This window comes from Rhineura floridana, chromosome 4, assembly GCF_030035675.1.
Source record: "Rhineura floridana isolate rRhiFlo1 chromosome 4, rRhiFlo1.hap2, whole genome shotgun sequence".
NCBI lineage: Eukaryota > Metazoa > Chordata > Lepidosauria > Squamata > Rhineuridae > Rhineura > Rhineura floridana.
The window spans coordinates 92,031,835-92,056,657 of NC_084483.1; the positions used below are offsets into that span (position 1 = coordinate 92,031,835).

Here is a 24,823-nt window from a genome sequence, read left to right on the forward strand (position 1 = left end):
CTCACAGGGTAGACAGAAAGGGTAGAGAATCTTCTTACTTTTACTCATTTCTCAGACTTCTTTCTGAAGTGAAGGGTCAAATCTGTAAAAACGTTTTGAGCAGCCATGTTAAAAGATAAGGGCAGGGCATTCCAGGCAGGGGGTTGCCAACCCTGCTTGGATATGGATGTCTTTGCAGAGGATCCCTAGTCAAGCTTTACAAACAGCACATTCCAAACAATATCTACTCAGAAGTAAGTCCTGTTGAGTTCTATGGGGCTTAGTCCCTTAGTAAGTGTGTTTAGAACTGCAGCCTTCAGGAGTATCCATCTTAACTCCCAAACGCTCCCTTCTAACAATCTCCACAACACTAGGCTCCTTTTTTCCTACAGTGGCCTTCTGGTGACTGGCCTGGCCTGAGGGCACTTATACCCTTCTTGCCAAAAGCAAATAGGCTAGATTAAATGTTCCCTACCCAGGCTCCATCTTTTAGCTATGATTTCTATCTTAATTTCCAATCTTTTTAAAAATTGTATGTTCTAAGCAACTGTGATTGATGCTTAATGTATCATGCTTAATGACTTCACTCGGGCCCACCCCTGAAATCTCAAGGTTTGGGATTCTTCTGACCTGGCAACCCTAGTGCAGAAGGAAGCAGTAATCAGAAAGCTAGTGAAAAGAGAGAAGGGGGTAGAGATCCTGAGGGCTTGCACTGTAATTCTAAAAATGTCTACTCAGAAGTAAGTCTCACTTTAATTCAGTGGGGCTTACTCACAGGTAAGTGGAGTTAGGATTGCCTAAAAAAAGCAAGAGTTCTGTCAGAGAAGCTAGAGCTGGGCAGGGACTGTTTACATTGTTAATTTTTACAAAATTAAGTTTGATTACATTTGTAGTACAATCCTAACCCCAAACCTACTCTAAAGTAAATCCATTCAGTTCGGTGGGATTTACTCCCAGATAAGAAGGATTAGGATTCCAGCCCCTTAGAAGAAACAGTTGGGGGGGGCAGAGAAAGGGAGGGGAAAGAGCTTCTCTATGTGTCTACTCACAGTACAGTCCTAGCCATGTTTACTCAGAAGTGAGTCCCACTGAGCTCAATGGAACTTATTCCCAGGTAAGTGGGGTTGGGATAGGATTGCAGCATCACTTTGAGAGGATTGTAGGAAGAGGTGAAAGAACAGAGAGGTAATTAAGAGAGAAAAGGCTGGGAGGGGTGACCCTAAGACTCTGAAGCAGAACTTGTGTGGCCCCTGTAGGCTCAGACAAGTATAAATTGCTGTCTTGAGAGAAGGTGGGAGGATGTACCAGTAATCTATTAAAGGGGATGGGGAGAAAGACTTAGGAATCTGAACTTACAGTGCAGTTCTAACCATGTTCATTCAGAAGTTCCACTAAGTTTAATGGAGCTTACTCCTGAAGTGAAAGTGAACTTAGAATTACAGCCTTTAACTTCTAAATTCAATTCTTCCCTTTAAATACAAGGTGATTTAGCAATAAATATTATAAAATGTATAGTAAGTCTGTTAAGTATTAAATGTGTCATCATGTTACTGTTATTGTTGCTTGCTATGGAGTAATACAGCTACTCTTCAGGATTATGCCACAAACAGATTCCAAAAAGTCTGCTTTAAACTTGTTCCAACCCCCCATGGCATGTAATGAATAATAGCTGCAGTCACAACTGCAATAATAAAATAATATAATGGCTAGGTAACACATTGCTCAGAAATGATAGTTATCAATAAATAACAGAAACTTTGGGTAATAACTATCCCATTTCATTTATTTATTTATTAGATTTATTAGTTGCCCATCTGGCTGGTTGTCCAGCCACTCTGGGCAACGTACAGAATAAAAACATACAAATACATTAAAACATTAAAATCTCAACAGTAGTAATAAACCTAACCCACCCCAAAAGCCTGTCTGAAGAGCCAGGTCTTCAAGGCCATGTGTCTTAACAACATAATTCCAAGCTGTTTTACTCAAAAGTAACTTTCACTGTTCAGTGGAGCTTACTCTCAAGTAAATGTGCATAGAATTGTAGCCTTAATTTTATTTAATGCCTTATTTCCTTTATGTCTCAACTTTCCTGCAAAAAGCTGAATGTGGCGTAAGTAGTCCTGCATCTCCCCAATATATGCTCAGAATAGCCCTATGAGGTAGTTCAGGCTGAGAAGGGGACTAGCCCAAAATACACCCAGTGAGTTTCATGGCTGAATAAAGATTTGAACCCAGGTCTCCCAGGCCCTAGCCCAGTAGTCTTATCACTACACCACACTGGCTTTTGCAGAACCTGTACACTAAAGTACCTCTATAAACTACACTATAAATTACCCACTATACTTTTCTTCCTTGGTCTTTTAAAGCCTATTGAAATAAATGGTGATGTAAATTCTGTTGTGTGCTTTATATTTCCTCCTAAAAGTCAAGAGAGAGAAATATAGCCAGTACTCCTCCAATAATTTGATGTCATAGGTCAGCAGTGATACGGGGGGGGGGCAGAATGGCAGTGGCACAGAGATGGCAAGGTTGGGGGTACTTTGGTGGAATGCAGCAGAAGCCTGCAGGTGTGTGCCCACCTGCTGCAGAATGGTGGTGCCACCAGCCCTCAACTGGCAAGCACCTTGTCCCATCCCCATTCAGTGAGTAACAATGCTGCTATTACTGAGAGAGCACTGCTGTTGCAGAGTCTGGGATCTACCCTATGTTTTACTAGAACCCCAAGAGCTACCATCTGTAGCCCCCTGCAAAAGACGTGTCTAGTATGAAAGAACATGGTGTCTGAGAAGCTGCTGAGCACAGGGTTATCAGAACTGAGATGAGCTCACAGTCTTTTCATACATAGATCTATTCCTACTTTCCACAAGTATTCTTAATTTCAGTTGTCAAATTTCCAAATGGGTGTGTGTCCTTTTGTTGCTATTGTTAAGCACCTGGAAGCCAGAAGCACTTGCCAATTTGACCTCAGATCTCCCAGGAATCTAGCAATAGATTACAGTCTACCTTCTGACTATTCCTGCACTAAATCATTTGTATGGGCACAGGCCAAGTACCTTGCTGGGTTGTTGTAGCATGGTTCAAAGGAGTGCTTGCAAGAATGAAACTACAATAGCAGCGGTAAGACTCTTCAAAACATTGCCAAAGAAGGCATTCTCAAAACAGCAATGTCACCTTTATACTGTGTACCCAGAAACTGAGAAGAAAACAATTGTGGATTTGCTCATCTCTGTGCAGCTCTCACCTTCTGTGTCAAGTGTCATGCATCAAAATTAGACACACCTGATGGTCAAACCATGATAATGGCTGCCTCCATTAGAAACTGCTGTCAGAAGCAGCTGTATCACATGGTTTTATGGTAACACAAACCTGCCTTGTAGGCTTGTAATACTCTAGATCAGGATGGTTAGACTTCAAGTTTTTGGTATTTTTTATCATTATTATTATTACAAAAACCCAAGAGCCGCCAACCAGAGCAGGCCACAAAATATATACACTTAAATAATTCTTAGCCCAGGGATTTGTTCTGAATTCCAGAACTGAACTGAGCTCACAGTATTTCCACACAAAAATCCACTCCCGTTTCTTCTTTTCAGCAGTATAATGGTGGGTAGTCATTTTCTTGTTTTCATTGTGCAACAGGAGTCTGAAACCCTCACTGATCTTCTGCGAGTCATCCTGAGATACACCAATACATTTAGATCTACTTTCTGCCCACCCTGCATTTGAAGTGCTATCCAAAAAGCTAAACATTATGACATAGATCATAAAAGGAGATACTGATGATCACTTTTTGATACTGAGCTACAAACCTTTCCACTGAAAAACCATAAAAACCACAGCCCAGAGCTTTCCTGTTTACCAAATACCAGGAAAGGCTTTCCAGGGAACAAAGTATGTTACAGTGGGAGCAGCAGGATGGAAAGCCCAATCGATAAATAATTTTCCCCACATTTATATTTTGAGTGTGGTTCTGTGTATTAAAACTCATGATGTCCTCAAGAAAGGGTCAGGTGTACCATGTTGGAAGAATCATTTCAGTTCATACTCTTTTAAGCAGCTTGTTTTTGTTGCAGCCCCCTCCTCAAAATATTTTCATATATAAATATTCAATATATTTATGTCTGCACTTTCACAGATTTATCTATGAATAAGTCTTATTGATCTCTATAGGACTTATATCTCGGTAGACATGTATAGGATTGTTCCATGAAAGCCTACATCAAAAACCATACATACTCTAAGAATAACAGGCAATGAAAAATGCAATATTTTAATACCTATAATTATGATAGTTACAGAAGTTGGTATTTCTATTTAAAAGTTGTTTTGATTTTAAAAACTTAAGAATTTGCAGGAAAAATGAAAAGAGTAAAACTACATTCCCGTTTCTGCCAAAACTCTATTGAATGTACGCCTTGACAGGAAACAGTTTCAGGAAGTATAACAGACCCAGCATGCCTTGCCTTGTTGCCAGTATTTATTTATTTATTTATCTATTTATTTATTGTACTTATATACCGCCCCATAGCCGAAGCTCTCTGGGTGGTTTACAGTAACTAAAAACATTAAAACAAATATACAAATTTAAAAACATATCTTTTAAAAACAATTTAAAACACAATTTAAAAATTTTAAACAATTTTAAAACAAGGGAATTGCTTCAGTGGCACATTTAATAAGTCATTGAAGCCATTTTCTTTTCATGGCAGCAAATGTGTATATAATGGAGACTGTACACTCATTGAGTGTTACATGTGAATAACTATACGAGTGTACAGCCCAGCTACTTGTGCACCCAGGTACACAGACTGTACACTCATTGAATGTAATGTGTGAACAGGGCCACTGTGTGATGAGTATAGAGCATAGAGCAGCCTTCCCCAGCCTAGTGCCCTCCAGATGTTTTGGACTGCAACCCCAGTCAGCCACACCCAGTGCAGCCATGCTGGTTGGGGCTGATTGGAGTTGTAGTCCAAAACATCTGGAGTGGAAATGGGATGGGGTTGATTCTTGTAGGCATTCCCTAAATAAGCTCCTAATAATAAAAAGTCATCCTCTGATTTCCCAAAGTACCAAGTAGCATATTAAGCAATAGTGATTCAGCACCAGGGATTCTGCCCATTACAGCTGGAGTGGGTAACTATTCCTGTTGGTCCAGCATAGGACTCAGATTCACCACTTCCACCGCTACAGAAGGAATAATACAGCTCATTGCAGGGATGACTAGACAGCAGATCCTTTTTGTGTGACACTGATACAGCCTGTGCTACTCCAATGTTGATATAATGTTATGCCAGTAATAAAGAGAGACAGTTTGTCCCACTTTCCTAGCATAGTATATCATTTAAGCTAAAACAGAAAAAAAGCATTGAGCACAGCAGCCAGCCAATAACACAGCTATTCCCACAAGATCATGCTCTGAGGATTCTGTTCAACAGCTCCATGAGCCTGCAAATACTTTCATAAGCAGTCCATTGACTTTTTTGTGTGTAAAGTTTTTGCTTGAATCATTATTCCTCTATCCAAACATTATTAGTCTAATTTTTAGCCCTCTAGTTTGAAAAATATGATCTCTGTGTGTGGCTTCTGTTTATTTTAACATCTAACATGTTTTTTTCCCTTTTGTGAACCTTATGAAACAGCTTTTCCTCAGGAAAAATATCATTGCATACTAGGTTTTGGATGTCTTTTTTTTTGCCCTCAGCCTCCTTCTGGTTTTAATAATTGAAAACTACTGTTCATTATTTACATAAATCCATCTCTCTTGGCCTTGCTTTCCCTAACCTTTCCCCTCTTGAGAATTTCAGGAATTCTCTGACTTTCCTCTGGGGGATTCTAGCCTGTTTTATCTAAGACCTATGTTGAGTTGGCTGGTAATTTTGGTGAGAGGAAAGAGAAATAACTATGTTTAAACTGTTTTTGTTTGGGTTGGTTTTGTTTTACTTTCACATAGAGCTTGCCATTTTCGACCCCTTTAAAACAGGCATGTAGTTGTAAAATAAAAGTGTGTATTTTCCCATTCAAATTTTTAAATGGCAAGCTGTAAATCTACATATGTGAAATAGAAGGGTTCTTTTAACCTAACAAGAAAAAAAAAGTGCCCCAAAGGCCAGTTATTTTAAACATATCTCCAGGATTCTACTCTGCTGTGTTTCCTCTCTTTTCTTAATAAAGACGTGTCACAACCAGAGGCTTTATACATAATTCTAAATGACCCTTGCACAAACCTCCCACATTCCAAATGCTTTACTCCACAACTGGGAACATCAGCCAATCCGACATAGTCTTGGCTGATGTTAATATAATCTCCCTTCCCCACCCTCTTTCTCTTGCTCCTCTGTGCAAGCGCAGTAAGAAGCATATTAGGTAATCTTAATTATTTTGATTATTCAAACGTCTTCTTTAAAAGCCCAGTATTTAGTTATACCTAGTAAGTTAGACTTTGCTGTACTTTCCTTGTAGGATGGCCAAATGCAAAAGAGCACAGGGTTCCTGTAGCTTTAATAGCTGTGTAGAATAGGGAAATGTAGTAGTTATGGAAGCCTTGTTCTCTTGGATTCTCCCACCCTTCCCGCTATTATCAGTGATGGGTAGGGTAGAATTGCTCCTAAAATTCCTGCACTATGAGAACACAATGTGGACTATAACAACAACAACAGCAAAAAAGATTTTGGAATAGGGAAGCCCATGCTCTGGCAGGTAGTGCAGGATGCCCCCATGCAGGCAAAGTTGGTAGCAGTATGAGAATGTAAGTCATTGTTAGAACAAAATGCTTCCTCAAGGATCGAATCCACCCCTGGTAAGTTATAACCGTATGCCTGCCAAAGTGGTGGAATAACATAAAACACTTCCATGGGATTAATAACGATTATTGTTTGCCCATATCTCCTGCCTCCCTGTCACCACAACCATGATCAGGAGAGTATTCGGTACAGTATCATTTTTTGTTCCACAAGCTGAACAATTATCCTGGAATAACTTGGTCTATATTCAGGCCTACTGCCACAGTGCCAAGGAACTACCATCTGGTGGGGAGGTTCTGCAGTTTGGCTTCCTCATTGTGTGAAAGGTGTGTATATGTATTGGCTTGATTGTTACATTACATGTAGGATTGGAGGAGGTGTCATTTTCTGTGTGCAACATCATGATTAGTGAATTATGTTGAACTTTACAGGAATGCCATGAGCTGTGTGTCAGCTTTGTTACATTGCTTTTGTTTATATAACTGTTGTTGCTCTGTTGAGTCTGCTGCTGGTAAAGGGTCCTGACCACATTATGCCTGCATTAGCCTTAATGAAGTGGCTGCCCAACATACCAGGATCATAGGATTGCCCTGCTTGAGTATTTCCCTGCCACCTGTTATGGTTGCATTTTTTTTCTGGAGGGGTGTAAACTTTCAAGAACTGCATGTATTTGGGCTTCAGAAAATAGATACAATGTGTGTGAGCTTCTATATAATATTATGTGCTAAATTAGACACTGCATGGATCTGAGTGATATATATATTTAATGTTAGTAGGCCCAGTGTGTAAATGTGTTATCATTTTTTGAAAAGTATCTTTACAAATAAACAAGACATAGATTATATGTATTAAAGTACATGTTAAAAATTATCTTGACCCATTCCAATCTGGGTTCAGGCCTGGTTGTGGGTCTGAATCAGCCTTGGTCTCCCTGATAGATTACCTTTATCGGGAGAAAGACAGGGAGCGCGACCCTGATATTCTTACTCGATCTCTCAGGGCCTTTTGATACCACTGACCATGGTATCCTCCTTGTCCCCAATGCTTTTAACATCTATATGAAACTCTTGGGAGCAGTCATCAGGAGATTTGGGATGAGGTGTCAGCAGTACGTTGATGATACTCAGCTCTGTTTCTGTGTAACATCTGAATTGGGAGAGACTGTGCAACCCCAGGACCAGTGCCTGGACTCGGTGGTGGACTGGATGACGGCCAATAAACTGAGTCTGAATCCTAGCAAGATGGAGGTGCTGTGGGTTGGTGGTTCCCAAGTTCAGACAACTGGTCAATTGCCTGCTTTGGATGGGGTCACACGCCCTCTGAAAGAGCAGGTTCGTATTCTGGGGCTAAGCCTGGGTCCATCTTTGTCACTAGAAGCCCAGGTAACCTTAGTGGTTAGGAGTGCCTTTTACCAGCTTCAGCTGGTAAGACAGTTGAGGCCATTCCTGGACTGGGATAGCATGACCACTGTTGTCCATGCACTAGTTACCTTAAGGTTTGATTACTGCAATGTGCTCTATGTGAGACTGCCCTTGAGGTTGATCCAGAAGCTGCACCTGCTCACTGGGGCAGAGTATTGCCAATATGTTACTCCACTGCACTGGTTCCAATTAGCTACCAGGTCAAATTCAAAGTTCTGGTTTGGGTCTATAAAGCCCTATGCAGCTTGAGACCAGGATACCTGAAAGATCATCTTAGCCCTTATATACTCAGTCAATCACTGCCCTCTGCAGGTGAGGACCTCTTGCAAATACCATCTTATCAGAAGGTTCGTTCTGCACAACATAGGAAGCAGACCTTTACTGTTGGGGCACTGACACTTTGGAATTCCTTCCCCTTAAATATTAAGACGGACACCACCTCTGTTACATTTTCAACAACTACTGAAGACCTTCCTCTTTTAAAATAGTCTGTGTCTGTGCTGGAATTGGTTTTTTAAATGTTTTTAAAGTTGTTTTTAAAGATGTTTTGTTTTAATATGTTTTTAAAGATGTTTTGTTCTTAAGATGGGCTCCTTCTGGGAGGAAAGGCGGGATCTAAATTTAAGGAAGGAAGGAAGGAAGGAAGGAATAAATTAGGGCTTGAATTCTCTACACATCCCAGTAGTTGTCTCTGTCATTTTCTCCAACCATTCTTCCTTTTATTTGGGGTTGATTACCATTTCACATTTTTTTTTCTATCTAGGCTCCTTCAAAGATGGTCCGGCTGCCACTGAGACCTGGAGCTCTAATGCCACAATGAGGACCCACACACGTGGGGCTCCTAGTGTGTTTTTCATACATGTGGTTTGGTTTGCACTAGTCTACAGCACCGATAACAACCCAAGCACTGTTGTTCCTTTTGTCAATGCCAACTACAACAGCTACCCAATGCTCTACTTTTCCAGAGGAGAGATGCGGGATCTGCGATCTAGGGCAGCCACTTCACACCAGCACATTGCAGCTCGGTTGGCTGAGGCTGTGCAGACTATGCTGTCAAATCCTTTGGAGTATCTTCCTCCTTGGGACCCCAATGACTTCAGTGCTCGGTGGAATGAAATTTATGGCAACAACTTGGGTGCCCTGGCAATGTTCTGTATACTTTATCCAGAGAACATGGAAGCCATCAACATGGCCAGAGATTACATGGAAAGAATGGCGGCTCAGCCTAGTTGGTATATTTTTGTCTTTGTTTTTATTGCAAAAAACCCCAAAAACCCACAACTATTTGTATTAAAAGAATAATTTATGTGAACCAAAAGCAAGTAAAGGGGTAGGAAGTTTTTAATTTCTTTCTTAATTTTGTTTGCAAGAGCACTTATTTTCCAACGCCTATACCCAAAACACCCATGACAGATGCTTATAGCTTTTAAAAAACTACACATTATGTTAGGCATGTGTGTCAACAAGCATGCTTAATCTGGATTCATTTATTTTAGAGAAAAAGCAGCAATGGGACCTGATGTGGAATGTGTTCCCAATCCAGATCAGGACCCTGCCTCTGTTTTCTGCTGAAAATTACCCCTGCCTGGTTGCCAGTTGTCTCTTAAGAAGCTGTTTGAAGTCTGAGCTTTGTTTACAATCGTGACATAGTGTAATTGTTCCTGTGCAGCATTCTGTTCAGGAACTCCCTTGGGGTCTTGTGGGAAAATGGGAACCTGTGCAAGTTTGCTGAGAATGTACTGATCATTTGCTTGCTTATAGAGTTCAATGGGATTTACTTCCCTTCAATCATGATTAGGATAGGTGAAAATGACCACAGGGGATGGGGAGGGGAGGAGGAGGAAGCACTGTGATAGGGTAGGAGGGGGGAGGGGAGGGGAGTAGGCAGGAGGGGGTGTGGAGGAGAGCAGGTTTGATCATATGCATGCTTATTGAGTTCAGTGGGATTTACTCCAATGCAGTCATGCTTAGCATATGTAAAATTGACCATGGGAGGGAGGAGAAGAGGAAGGGAGGGCTGAGTGGGCAGGGGAGGGGAAGAAAGAAGAGGGAAGGGGAGGAGGAAGGGAGAGGAGAGGTGAAGGAGAGGGAAAGCAGGTCTCATCATTTGCATGGTTATTGAGTTCAATGGGATTTATTCCCGTGCAATCATAGTTAGGATAAGTAAAACTGAAAGAAGGGGAGAGGAGAGGGAGGTGGAAGGGAGGGGACAGGGGAGCAGAAGGAAGAGGAGGGGGAAAGAGGATTGGAAAGGGAAGGGGAGGGGTGAAGGAAGGGGCAAAAGGGAGGTGAATGGGAGGGGAGAAGGAGGGCCAGAAAGGGAGGAATGAAGGGGAGGGGGAGGGGATGAGATTGGGTGGGTGGGCGGGTGGGCGAGCGAGCGAGCGAGCGCTGGGCACAGAGGAAGTCCCTTTTCCAAAAAGAAAACATTGTGAACAGTATCACTGTTTTTCAGGGTTTCCCCCACCTTTTTATTTTACAGCAGGCACATGTAGTCTCCCACTCAAATTTAAACCAAAGTTGTCCCTGGCCATATCAGCACCAGACCTTCATTTCACTTTAGACAGTCATGGCTTCTCCCAAAGAATTCTGGGAAGTGTAGTTAGTGAAGGGTGCTGAGAGTTGCTAGGAGACACTGTTCCCCTCACAGAGCTTCAATCAGAGTGGCTGACTGTTAAACCACTTTGGCCACTAGAGCTCTGTCAGGGGAATAGGAGTCTTCTCTCAGCATCTTCACCAACTACACTTCCCAGAATTGTTTGGGAGAAGCCATGACTGTCTAAAGTGAAATGAAGGTCTGGTGCTGATATGGCCCCGATTAGCCAAGCCCAGCAGCTGTGAGTCTGACTTTTAGAACACTGACAGCTGGCTCTTGCTGAGTATGCCTGGCCTTATCATTGACTTTAATGTTAAATTTCTTAAATTAATTAATTAATAATCAGCCAGGCATTTTTTAAAACTTTTAAGCTGTAGAAAATGAAGGTCATAGTATGGGGCAAGGTCAGTAATAGGATTGCAGGTACTCTGTGAACATGGCTGATTTTTAATTAATTTCAACAAATTATGATAACTCTGACAGAAAAAAGTCCAACAGCGGTCTGTTTTTTCCTCTCTCTTTTTACATTTTGAACTCTCTATTCTCTCTGACTGTTTTGTGTATCGCCATGAAAACTTAGAGGGTTGTTAAGCAAGCGTTTCTGAGTTCAGGACTATAAGTTCTATAAGGTTTTGTTTTGAAATGAACTTTTTGGAAGCACCAGAATGGCATGGGGGGTATTTTCATTTTAACATTGCAGAATGTGAAAAATCCATAGTATATAGCCACTCTTGTGGCTGGATAATCAAAAATACAGATGTGTTAACAGTTCTTATTAGGACTTTCCACCCTGCATAAAGTATTTGTGATGTTCATTGGTCTTTGAACCAATGCAACACTGCTTTCTTTTCAAACTCTCTAATACTGTTTTAATACTGCCACACATCATGTTGAGATTGTTTTCTCAGTTAAAAGTCTAATATCTGTTAAAATAATATACTTGCCTATCATTTGGTATACTGTTCTTAATTACATCCTAGAGAAATCAGGTTTGCAGTTAAGTGAGCCTGGGCAAATCCTTGATCATATTCTGGGTCGTTCCATGGAAACTTACATTTTAGTTGGACAATTATAAATATTCTGTGTTCTCAGTTGTTGTTGTTGTTTTTAGCCACCTGAGGTTAATATACAACTTTTAAGAGGATTCTGCAGTCTAATACATAATTATTTTAATCACCATTTATCAGCACAGTGGTATAGCATCCACTTTGCATTCAGAAGGTCCCAGGTTAAATCCCAGGCATGTCTGGGTAGGACTCAGAGAAGCCCATACTTGAAATCCTGGAGAGCCACTGCCAGTCTGGGTAGACAATACTGAGCTAGATAGGCCAATGGTCTGACTCAGTATAAAGCAGCTTCCTATGTTCTATGTAAGTGTACTTGAAATTATTATCATTTCAAAATCTGCAACTCAGGTCACTTTAAAAGACACACCCTTTAACATCTACACAGTGAGATGTCTGCTCTGTTCTATGTTTGGGAGTATTTATTTATTTAGTGTCATGAATGGTTCAGAGAGCAACAAAAACATTCCATGACCAATTATTCCAGATTATCACAAATGGAGGGAGAGGAAGACCACTACAGTAACTTATGTTATTGTTTCAGTAACTTGTTACTTAGTTTTACATTGATATTTTCAGAATGGCTGACATTTCATATCCACAGACTCAGACATGGTTGACCTCCAAACTACAGTATGTCCTTAAGTAAAAAAAGAAAAGAAAATACTTCTGAAATGTTAAATGTAGTTACTTGGAATACCCTTCTGTGTTTGCTCATTTTTAAGGGTGACTGATAGAACTAGTGTGGTATTCTTGCTTCCATTAATCATTACCTTGGCTTTTATATACTACTAGGAAATAATCTAGATCCTTGTATGCATCTGTATATAAAAGCTAATCAAAGTGTCTGCAACTTACAAAACTGGATGAATGCAATTATGCAAGTCATTAAGTATGACAACTGGGAGCTTAAGGAAATGGTGGTATTGGCCTGATAGATGGAATGGGAGAAGAAAGAAAACAGCCTAAAAGCATACAAGTGGTGTTCTGCAGACAGAACCTAACTACCTGTCCTCTCATTTGATTTCTGTGTTTCCCATGTATATAGAGCTCACCTGTAACAGAATAGTCCCACAACTCTGGATTCAGCCATTGAGCCATTTGAAAGGCCATTATTGTAAAGTGTGAAAGTAACCTTTGTTTTCTTTTACAGTGTCTAGGCTGAATCGCCTGCATTGTAAAGCATCTCATTGCTTTAAAGAATGTTTTGTTTCCTGCACTTGGAATGTAGCTTGAAATCCTATCTTGTGTTTGTGTATCTTGAATTTAAAATTGATTTTTTTTTTAAAGTTTAGTATATACTTTCACACTAAGTGCCTCCTTGGCTGCCTCTTTCAAAACAGAGATAAAGCAGTAGATTACATTTTCTTTTGTGCCATGTCTTACAGGTCTACTTTGTCAGTTAAAGTCTATTGTATTGTATTTTTCCTTGCAGTTTATGGCTTTTCAGGAACCAGGACATGTTGCCTGATGTGAATGATTTTTCAGGAACCAGAAAATGTTGCTTTCATGTGTGTTGGGGAACCTCAGGCCCAAGGGCAAAATGCAGCCTTCTGGGCCTCTCCGACTGGCCCTCATGATTTTCCCAGACAATCGTTCCTTCCCAAGCCACACCCCCTCTCTCCAGGCCACACCTCTCACCTACCCTGCTCCCTGCCCTCAAGCGGTTTTTGCATGGCTGGAATGTGTCCTTGGACTGTAGTCATGCCTTTTGATGGAGAGATGTACATGCAGAAACCTCTTGATTTTTTGTGTGGCTGGACTGTAGCTACTGTACAAAGGTAAGAGTTACATCCATTGCCTCACCCACTTTTGCTTCTGACCCTAGCCACCACTGGCATATGACCCCAGAAGGATGCCCACAAGAATGTGGCCCTCGGGCTGAGCAAGGTTCCCCACCCCTGCTTAATGACGATGGTACTAGTGCTATTATACAATAGCTAGGACAATGAAAGGGAAAGAAAGGAAAAGATAACAAAGAATGAATTTGAGCAAAAGGATGCAATCCTGAACATACCTACTAAGGAATAAGCCTTATTAAAGACAGTGGGGTTTACTTGTAAAGTAAATGTACAGGGGATTAACACAGCTAGACTCTTTTTCAGTTGAAGATGAGGATTAGAGGAACAAGCCAAAGGCTTTTGTGGAAGAGCTGGATTTTGAGCTGTGGTTTAAACATACACACAGAGAGGATTCAATGCAAATTGTCACCTTTATCTAGACTGAATGTGCACCATTTGCTATGAACTGAAAAGCTGACTCAATGCAAAATGTGGCATGCAGTTCCAAACTCTGCACTTGTGTGGAACATATAAGCAGTGTAGAAAGGAGGAGCAATTGTAGACACCCACACAGGAGTTCTCCATAATTCTTACTCACTTTTGAGTTCCCACAGAGATGTGGGGAAGAGCCAAGGCAATGGATATTTGGAATTCCCACCAAGGTGTGCCAGTAGGGAGGCTGGCATGATTGGCCTGAGGCCTCATGTTGTACCAGGGCTGCTCAATGTTATTTACAAGATCCTGTTGTGGCCTAGTACATTAACCTGTGATTACTTTTTAGTTTAAGTGGCTTCTCCTGGAAAACTGTCCATCTGATGTGGTAGGAGCTCAGAGAAAATGTTGCCTTTTCTGTGATGGTGCTAGTTTAACCCCACTGATTTCAAAGTTTTAAGGAAGCAGGGTCTGTTTTGTTTTGTAAGCTCTTTTTATCACAGAGGGATTCACTGCAGTAGACTGAATGCTTCACATCTGGGTTTCTCATAAACTTTTTTGGCAGTTTGAGTGGTTCAGCTGTGCATTTGTGTCCTCTTGCTTTCCACTGAGATGGTGCTGGCACTAAAGAAGTTATTTCGAGCATAAGAGAACACCCCATTATGTTAAAATTCAAGTCTGCTCTACAACAAAATCTGCAACAGAATAATATTTAAGTTCTGTGTTGAATCATGTATGATGTGTGCAATGGCATAGAAATATATTTCAACAAAAAGAAGTACTTAATATAATATATAAAAGCTAAAAGAACTATTTATGGTGCAATTCAGTTTTAGCTTTATTTTTATATTAGTCAGTATCCAGTTTTCTCATTCCTCTCCTACCTCCTGCAGCTCCTGCACCCTTTGAAATCTGCTCAAGGGGTATATAATTTTTCTACAAAATGTCATGGAAATTTCACTACATGTTGAATGCTTGGAAGCACTGAAAGAGGAACATTTTATATACAGTTTGCTTTCAGGTAACTCCCTAGGAGGAAAATATTGGCAGATGTTGTGTAGTGATACTTTTAAAACCTATTCCAGAACTGTATGACATAATTTGAGTCTGATGCAAGGCCGTATTTGATTTGAGCTCTTTTGAACTTACCATATATTGGAGTTGTTTTGTAAGTCCTGGTCTATGTATGCCCTTGGTTTTGTTGGTGCACCATTGGTGGAATACACTGCAGTGTAGATGGATTGGTTTGGAAAAAAGACACATGTCATACTTTACTTGTATTTTTATTGGCTTCCCTAGTGGCATCATTGGTTCCTGCTGTTAATCCATAAAGTGAGAAAATGCATTTCTGCACATACAATTGGCTGTAGCCAGTTAGAGTTCCTTGGTGCATGTCTCTGAATGTTAAGTAACATGCAACTGCCCTGTGCATTTCACATATGTACTGTGAAAGAAAAGACTGGCATAGTCCTAACTGGCAATTGCCAGATATTTCTGAAATGAAACGCTGTAGTTCAGTGGTAGTCCATCTGCTTTAAATGAAGAAAGTTCCTGGTTTAATCCCTGGCATGTCCAGTTAAGGCTGGGAATGCTCCCAGTCTGAAACCGTGGAGAGCCACGTCCAGTCAGTGTACATAACACTGAGCTAGATGAACTGACTTGGTATAAGACACTTTCCACAGTTCCTGAGAAAGCAGGCCAAAATGTATGCTAAACATACCAACAGCTTTATTGCAAAGATCAGTCAAGAACACCACTTGCATAACTACCTCAATTCAGGATTCAGTACCATCTGTGGTTAACAGTCTATGCCACCCTGGGCTCCTGCTGGAAGGAAGGGCGGGATATAAATCAAATAATAAGTAAACAGTTAAAACTCCTCATTAGTTGATAGTCATGGAGACTCTGAAGTGTGTGCTCAAGGGGATCCCCTCAGATTGGGGTGCATAGAGGACTACAGTGTGGAAAGAAAATCTTATGTGAATGGATGCTTTATGTCTGCTTGACACTGGAGGACTAGCGGAGACATAAGTAATTTTCTTTGTTATTAATGTTTGGTTTTTAAATTGTTTTTTGCCTCGTAAACTGGAAAAATGAAAGAGGTTCTTTACAGTTCAGGTGTTCCTTATAATTCAGGATCTTGTAGATGCATTTGTTAACAAAAAAAGTAAAAATTTTAAAAAGTAAATTCAATTTGTAATAATTGTTTGAATAAAATGTACTTTTAATATACCAAATGTGAAAATTTTATGCCAAACCAACTTGCACATAATTACATTTGATGTTCCTGAAGTAACAAAATGACTTTGAATTTGTAAAAAGTGCTGATATTGCATTTTTTCAATTTTTCTGAAAATTTGTTTTTTTCTGAAAAAAAAACCAAAAAAATGGTTTTTTCCCATGGCTTCAAAATTTCCAGAAATTGTACATCTCTAGGTGCCATCAACCCTCCTGCCCCCATTTTCTCTTGATTTTTATTTAAGTCAGTGAAATTGCACCAGAATAAGTGGGATGTAGATCTGTGGTATGTCACCAGAAAGTAAATTAATAACCTCTTATTGGCTATGTAAGCTTCTAATGTGAATGTACAGGTACTGTTCACATTGAGTTGTTCTATCTGACTGAATTATAACCAAAGTATGTCCGTTGATATCATTGGACATAGGTTAGTCATGCCCACATATTTCATTGGGGTCTGCTCTGAGTACAACTCTGAGTATGTCTTAGTTGAATTCAACCCAGAATTTATTAAAGTTAATATTGCTAGCAATTATTTAGGTTTTGGTTTTAGAGCTTCAGTATATTCCTATATAATTCCCCCATTAAGTAGTCTAGAAAATTTCTAATCTCCTTCCTTTGAAAAATTAAATACAAGCTTCACTTTATAGTGATAGATGAGAGTGAGAGTGAGAGCAACAATAATTTCAAGAGATTCCTTTGTTCATCTTTCAAGACAAGCCTGTAAGTTGGTATACTAAGTCCAAGGCAGGGATTCTGGTACTTGAGTAGTTACCTACTAGTATATCATCAAAGCATGATGCTACTTTGAAGGTGGGCTGCATCAAGAGGAGAATGGTGGGAAATGAAAAGAAAAAAACTATGGGTACGTAAAATATGGCTTCAATGTTTATTTTCATAAAGAGGGAGAAAAAACAAGTAGAGGCAGCAGAGACTTAAATTTCCAAATTGTCAATGAAGTTGTATTTAGGCAAAGCAGTTACTGCTAGATATATAATAAAATACCAATCAATACAATTTTATTCAGTAAAACTATTCATCAAGCAATTTTCAGATCTAATACACTCTTCCCTCAAACTATGCTTGAAGAACAGTTTCTTCAGCAAACTTTAACAGAATGCTGTTTTGTTCTTCTGGTCCTGTTTCTTCCAATTGTGAAACTTTTACACAAATTCATCTGTGCTTGAGGAGAGTAATATCCCCTTCCCTCACTGTCAGTTGTTAATTTTTTCTGAAGAACAATGTCTATATTTGAAACACACCAGGAAACTTAGAAATGAGCTTCTGAATAAATCTTTCTTAGATCCATTGGTTTCTACCTTTGCATTTTGTGCCATTCTTTTAAAAGCTGGACATATTCAGTACCTTTGTGAAAGGTGTTAGAATGGTTGTCAGTTTCAGGATTTGTCCAGGCCAACATTCTTGTCATTTTTTTCATTTCACTGTTGAACCATAATACTAATTCTCATACATATTCTATTCAGTTGTGCTCTGTCATCTTGGAATTTCAAGATAGAGTTGCTGTTGTTTTTAATAATCCCAGATTTATACAATTCCATCCCAACAAATTAGACTAGTTTCTTGCATTTCCTTGGCGGTGTGGGAGCTGTAGCAGCATTCCTTCCTCCTAACCTAACAGAATAAGGTTAAGAAGTCCTATATCATGTGGGAGGAGCTTAGGTTGCATCTCCCCACCCCAATATTAATCTTAGGGAAGCAGATCATATTATGGGCTCCTTTAGTATAGTCCTAACCTCATATTAGCTAGTGGTACAAAAAGAAAGCTATGGCTGGAGCTTGGAAAAGTTACTTTTTTGAACTACAACTCCCATCAGCCCCACCAGCATGGCCACTGGATTGGGCTGATGGGAGTTGTAGTTCAAAAAAGTAACTTTTCCAAGCTCTGCTATACAGCAGCAGAAAACTGTCAGAGTTGCAGAGTGCCAAAAATGTGTCAATAATGGTAATGGCAGAAAAAAAATAATATGGTACATATTTGGCAACAAAAGGTTCTGAAGCAAATAAGGAGAGGGAAGAGAAAACCTAAGACGTCTGTCTAGACAGTTATGGGAAGGTTTTAACTTTTTTAATGAGGTCTAAGCTTTCACCTGAGAACCTAATAAGAAGTGGAGTGTTCAGTGGCCCAAGTGAGTGACGTGTCATGGTTTTCATTGTGAAATGTACCACCTTTTTGTATGAATATAGCTGCATTTTGGCACAAACAGGAGTGGCTGCAATGCTGGGTGATCCCAAAGAGCCTTTGCTCTTCAGATGACTTGCTTATGGCCTCTGCATTGAATGCTGATTGCCCCGTCCTCTTTGGTTCTTCCCAGTGTTTCAGGAGGGCTGTCACTGTGGCAAGAGAGGGCTTCTCCAGCACCTTGCACCTTTATCTGATCAAATGTATATTCAGTACTTTTTTTAAAAAGCACCAACCAGGGAAGGTAGCTTCATGACACAAGGGCCATCCTGCCGGCACAAATTGGTGGAATAGGCCCTGTGTTCGATTTTGACGAAAAGTATGTACATTTGACCAAACCTCCATCGTGTTTCTACGGCGCGGTCACTGATAAACATTTAGTACTTCTGAGCACATCCTATTAGCAGGTTTTTACAAAGCCAGTCAGGATGCACCATTTGGACTGGTTCAGATAGTCCAAAGGAACTTACACAGCATGTATTTGCTAGTCTTTAACATACCACAAGACTCTTTTGTTATTTTTTGCTGCAACAGCTCCTCCTCTAGAAATGGTTTCATGACCCTCAAGAAGCAAGGTGATGTAGCTATATTTGTACCCTTAGGATACAAAATGCATACCTTTGAAAAAAATACATTGTGGTGTTTGTTTTATAGAAAAATCTTGACAAATATCTGGCCTAGCCTAAAATATGCCTGACTTCAGGCTGCTGGCAACTAGTGTTACCCTGATACATTTCAGGCAAAGATGGATAGTCATTCTTGGACCCAGGCCATGGGAGACTGCACCTAGAAACTGAGCCCCTGGCTGACAGATCGTTGAAGTCCTATATTGCTAAAATGATTCACCAGGCTGAAAATTTATTTGTTATAAATACATAAAAAGTATCTCCAGATGGGCTGCTGTAAGCTTGATGTTTAGATATTCTGGAAGAAGATATTCAGGGGATGTGTAAACTAGAAGAGTTGCTGCAAAGATAACTATTAGTTTCCAGTAAGCAAAACTTTTAACTGAGGTCAGTGTGCCTGCATTTGAATCATCTTGTATTTGATACTTCATCTTCAGACACAAGCTAATGATTCATTTATCTATAACTGGAACCTGCACAATACAGTTTATCTGTTTCTGTCTTTGAGCTGCTGTACACAGAAAGATGCAGCTTTCCTAGGGTTGTGCCATTTCAGAAGAATATAGCAGTGCTGGATTGTGTGCTTTAGTGATTTCCCTTTCCAAAAATTCCAGTGGCATAGTTCATAGTGAAAACCACAATCTGTACAGCTGGGGAACTTGGAAGTCGTTAAATAGCCAACAAAGCCTTCGAGGTTGTTAATTTTTTTTAATTACCAACAGCATTTTCAGAGAAATAATGAATCAATACACAATTAATTAATTGCATTTCATACAGTTCTGGTGGTTTTTTTACAGGATACAAGTCAAAGCAGAACATGATTTCTGAGAAGTTTATCCATATGTCATCAGAGGAAATGCTTCAGTTATAATGAATGCTGAGAAGGAAAAAAAAACTCAGTATGAACAAAGCAAAGTTTGTCAGACTCACCAGAGTTCCCAAACTTTGTGACTTTGAAGAGACAATATTAAAAAATCCTGGATGTGTGTAGGCTTGTTCATTGAAATTAATTTAGTGTATCCAGCAAAGCTTGATGTTGTCAGATGCAACTGACAAGTTTCTGGCAAAAAACTTTACAATCAAAAGTCTTGAAAACCAGCAATAGCATTTTAGATTTTTCTTTTGGAAATTTGATATGGAAGCAAAAGACAGTCTATGGACAGACTGCAGACTGGGGGATGAAAAGGCAAAAAAAATGAGAGGAGAATTTCAGCAACTAATTCTGAAATGGCAGCTGAGGCCTTGCATGTGAAGGAAGGGCGTTGATGAGAAGGGAAACAAAGACATAAGTAGTCAGTTCATCTCTGTTTTGATCCAGATGTTGCTAGGTCGCTTTAGGTGACTTATCTACCAAGGATCAAAGTGTGTGCATCACTGACTGTCTCAGATATTACAGGATATTTAACTTGTACTTAATTTTAATATATGATTTGTTGCCTCTCCCTGCCTAGCTCCTCCTATTACTCTTCTCACCCCTTTCCTAATACTGGTGTTACTAAGTACGCTGGGGTGCAGATGCAGGAATTGGAGGGTTACAGTACAATACCTCTTCAAGTGGGGATAGTTTCAGAGAAGAAGCAGTCCCACATTGGGAAGGGTTGTAGCTTAGTGGTAGAGCATCACAGATGGTCCCAGTTCCAATCCCCAGCATGCCCAAGTAGGGTTGGGAGAGACCCCTGTCTGAAACCTTGGAGAGCTGCTGCTAGATGAACGAGTGGGTCTGACTCTGTATAAGGTAGCTTCATTTTTCCTGTTTTATTCAAAGCACTTTCACAATGAAGAAAGAAAAAAGCTCTAAAGATTGCTGGTTCTACCATGCTATTGCTTACCTGGTCACTCCTCTCCAGTTTTGCTGTAGAGGACAGCACTAGGAAATGGTTAAATGTGACCAAGTATTCAAGTATTTTATTCCATGATGGACAAACAGTAGTTAAATATTACAATTACAATTTTCCAACAGCTTTTTTTTTAAAAGGAAATGTCTAATTTAAGTATATGGCCAAGGATGGTGGGACCAATTGTTCTTTTCCACATTGCAGAGGGACCTAACACAAACCAAAACGAGTCCCAGATTTACTGACCAGAGTGAAATTCTCACTGTTGCGGCACACATGTGTTCATCAAGTCCTCGTCTGTATATTCTGCCTGTGTGGGGTTGCAATTGTGGCAAATAAGAGTACAGAAAATAAGCAATTAATGCCTCACCAAATGCTAGATTTATTAAGAATAACGTTGTGAGGTTTTAAATATTTGCCTTTTGATAAACATGGAACAGCTCTGGGCAGTCATTCATGAAAAATGTGGAACTGTTCCACCTATAGCTAGAAGTAGCTAACATGGGTTGTGTTTTGTGCTATTGCCTTCTTGTAACATGCAAGGGAATAAAGGTGCAAGTTCTCACATGTGACAGACATAGCTATTGAGGTGGAGATCCAGTGGTATTTAATATGTTCAACGTTTTATCCAAGCTTGAATATACAAAGTTCATTAGAGTTTGTGAATTTAGAGGAGAGATCTTGATTGTTAAAAAAAACTTCCTCAGTAGATGTAATGTTTTGGTATGGCTGTGCTTAGCACTGTTCCTTTCAGCTTGACTTCAGTGATCTAATAGTATGTTTTGAAGGCAAATAAATGACTCCACAGTGTTAATATATGAATGTGTGCATAGTTCTTTTTAATAATCCGTGGTCTAGCATAATCAGTACTTTACTATGATATAAACTAGAGTCTTAAAAAAGGTTATGTAGGTATAAAATGTTTGCATTTTATGAAGGTCCAGTATCTTATACAGCTCATATGAAAAGTTAATAGAACTGAAAAAATATTTCCAACATTTTACTTCTATAAATGGTGCAAATTTTAAAGTGTCTAATATAAAAAGTAAACTCATAAATGTTAATCCATTTATGCTAAGCTTGTGCTCTGTGATCCCACCACCACCATCCCAGAAACACACACATTTTTTATAATTTTTAGATCTTAAGTAGGTAGCAGAGCAATTCAACCCTCTGTCAGCTGAGATCTCCTCCTTCCACCCATCGAAACTGCGGGAGGCTAGTGTGCCAGTGGTGAAATACCCAATGGTAGTAGTCAGTGGAAAACCCATGGGAGCCATTCCAAGGATAGGGAAGGGGTTGTGTTAGCCTAGGATCTATTGGAACGCAAGCCAAGGTTCTACTGCCATCAAGTGATAGAAGTGGACCTGATCCAATCCCATCTGCTGCCACAAACATCTACCTGTCCCCACCTTCTGCCCTAGCTGCAGATATGGCAGTGGCCCCACAGCTCTGTTCAGAGCCACCGGGGATCAGCCAGGTTATGATTGCCCCCTAAGTTATTTACACTGCTATATTGCCATTGACACAGTGTGTCTACTTGTGTGGACACAGAATGGCATTTCCCTTTTTATGTTGTGTGTTTCATGTGTGCTATGTTTGTGATCCAACCAAAATTAATCACTCTGAATTTCTATTTATTTCAGTGCCTAGTGGAATTTTTCAATAAGCAAGCGTTTACATCCTTCCCATTGAAATCAATGCAGCTTAAAAGTTCAAAAAGGTGCTTTGGTTGGATCATGAACATTTTTGTAAAGTAGTACATAATATAGTAGACAACTTAATTTTCCTTAGACACTAACTACCTGATTGCTTTGAAACATGAAAATCAAATGCCGTATGACTTTTGAAACCCACAGATGCCGTTACTATACTTTTAACATATTATTCCTCTGTTTACAATTCTGTATTATCTGACCCTTTATATATTCAACAAAAACGTTAAATGCTCTTAACATGTAGAGATTCTAAATTCTCCATCTAGGTGGGAGCATTTCTTCGTAGGAAATATACTTCTTTAACTTTGCTTTTCATGTGCATTGTCCGCAGTTCCTGCTCAAAAGTTAGCCACCAATCGCTTCTTCCCATTCACATAAGCAAGCATTCCTCTAGGAAGGATTAATCTAGCTTTTTCCTTGTGGCCCCACCCTCTTATTATAAATTTCCACTCCCTCTGGTTACTAAGGTGACTAAGCATGCTCAGTCTATTCTACAGCTGCAGTAGGTTCCTTTAAAAAGAAACTGGAAGTGCAAATATCTGTGTTTCCCCTGGTAGGGTACAGCTGAAATACAAATCATTGTTTGAACAGTGTTATGCTTTTGTGCAAACTTTAGGGGGGAAAGAAAATAAAGGCACCATTTGCAATAACATGAAAAAGGCCAGCAGAATGGAGAAAAGCAACCAGAAGTTGCTTGTCAGCTTACAGGAAATAAAATGAACAAAGGGAGGAGGAGGGAGTGGGTGTAGAGAAAGGCACAATTGACACACCCACCTAAAAGCCTCAGAATAAGGCATCTGCAGGCACTAAAGAAAGGGAGTGAAGACTTTTTTTCTTCCCTTTTCATGTTATCAGTGGATTGGGTTAGTACAGATTTATAGGGGGAAATCTGCATATAGCTTCTGTTTGCTGGTATCATAATGTGAACCATGCAAATTTAAAGGGAATGTAAGTAGCGCCAAACACACAGTAAACCATGGTGTAGATGAATCCTTTGTTTGTGCCCAGATACAACTTATCAAAATTTGTAATGTTTATCTCAAAGAAGAGGTGAACACTACATATGCCAGAATATCCACCTCTCCCCCACCCACAGATTTCATTGGTGCAGGTTGTTTATCTCAAATGGCTTGTACAGCCAGGAGTGATGTCACCTGGTCAAGTAAATCTGTAAATTGATCTAGGAGGTTTGCAAACAATCCCTGACTGTCAAATGTACAGTTGGGTGTCAAATTCATATTTTTCTCAGAAAAAGCTTTTCCCACCTTTTGGGGGTGGGCAGGCAATGGCTTGCCTTATTTCCAATCTAATGTCAGCCACGGCTTGCCTATCTCTATTTCTATATAAACCTCTTGATACAGTTGTCCTCCACCCTCCTTGTCATGGGAGCACAGATAATACACACCTGGACACATCCCCTTCCACAAGGGCTGACACTTTCATTTCAATGAAGGCAGTGAAAATGCATGTAGATTCCTTTGTGCCCATGATGACTGATGCTTCCATGAAAATTTATGGGGTAGATTGCAGACACAAGGATTGCAGATGCACTTCAAAATATATGTAGCCTTTTAGGTTGAGACCTATCCCAGTCTGCGTCTGTGTTAGAATTGCTTAATATGTTTTTAATAATGTTTTTAACCCTTTTTTAAAGTTGTTTTTTTAAGATGTTTTTAATGCTGTTTTGTTTTAATGTATTTTAAGATCTGTTTTTATGATGTTTTAAAGTGTTTTTAGCGCTTTGTTTGCTGCCCTGGGCTCCTGCTGGGAGGAAGGGCGGGATACAAATTAAATAATAAATAAAATAAAATAAATAAATGTAGGCAAATATAAATAGATCAGTAGGCTGCAATCCAGAGTAGCCCTTGGGCATGTGCACGGACTTCACTGAGTGCAATTGGATTTCTTGCATTTTTTCTTTCCCCCAATTAATGTCCTTCACTGAGGTCACCTGTGACATTCTCTGAGACTCAGAGCCATTTGTCTGTGACCACCCTTAGAGGCTGGTTGTGCAATGTATCATCCAACCATATTGTAATATCTGTATATTAATGTAGTTTTTAATCTTAAGATATTCAAAGTTTAACAGAATGATATTTAAAATATAAAATAGGTTGGATCTAGACCTTAGCATGCTTAGAGTACAGCTACTGAAATCAAAAGTAACTGAAGTCTCATTGATATCAG

General features: G+C 39.8%; 1 protein-coding gene across 7 annotated transcripts in view; it reads left to right on the plus strand.

Annotated features, from left to right (window-relative positions):
* DSE (dermatan sulfate epimerase) overlaps window positions 1–24,823 on the plus strand; it is a 54,217-nt gene that overhangs the window by 22,191 nt on the left and 7,203 nt on the right. Inside the window, exons 1-2 of one of the 7 annotated variants that reach the window (XM_061623666.1) lie at window positions 1,008–1,093; window positions 8,910–9,378. The exons of 1 other annotated variant lie outside the window; for it this stretch is intronic. In XM_061623666.1, the coding sequence (XP_061479650.1) occupies window positions 8,963–9,378 (416 nt within the window). In that variant the 5' untranslated portion in view covers window positions 1,008–1,093; window positions 8,910–8,962. 5 more of the 7 variants (XM_061623668.1, XM_061623667.1, XM_061623665.1 and 2 more) reach the window with 5 other exon arrangements.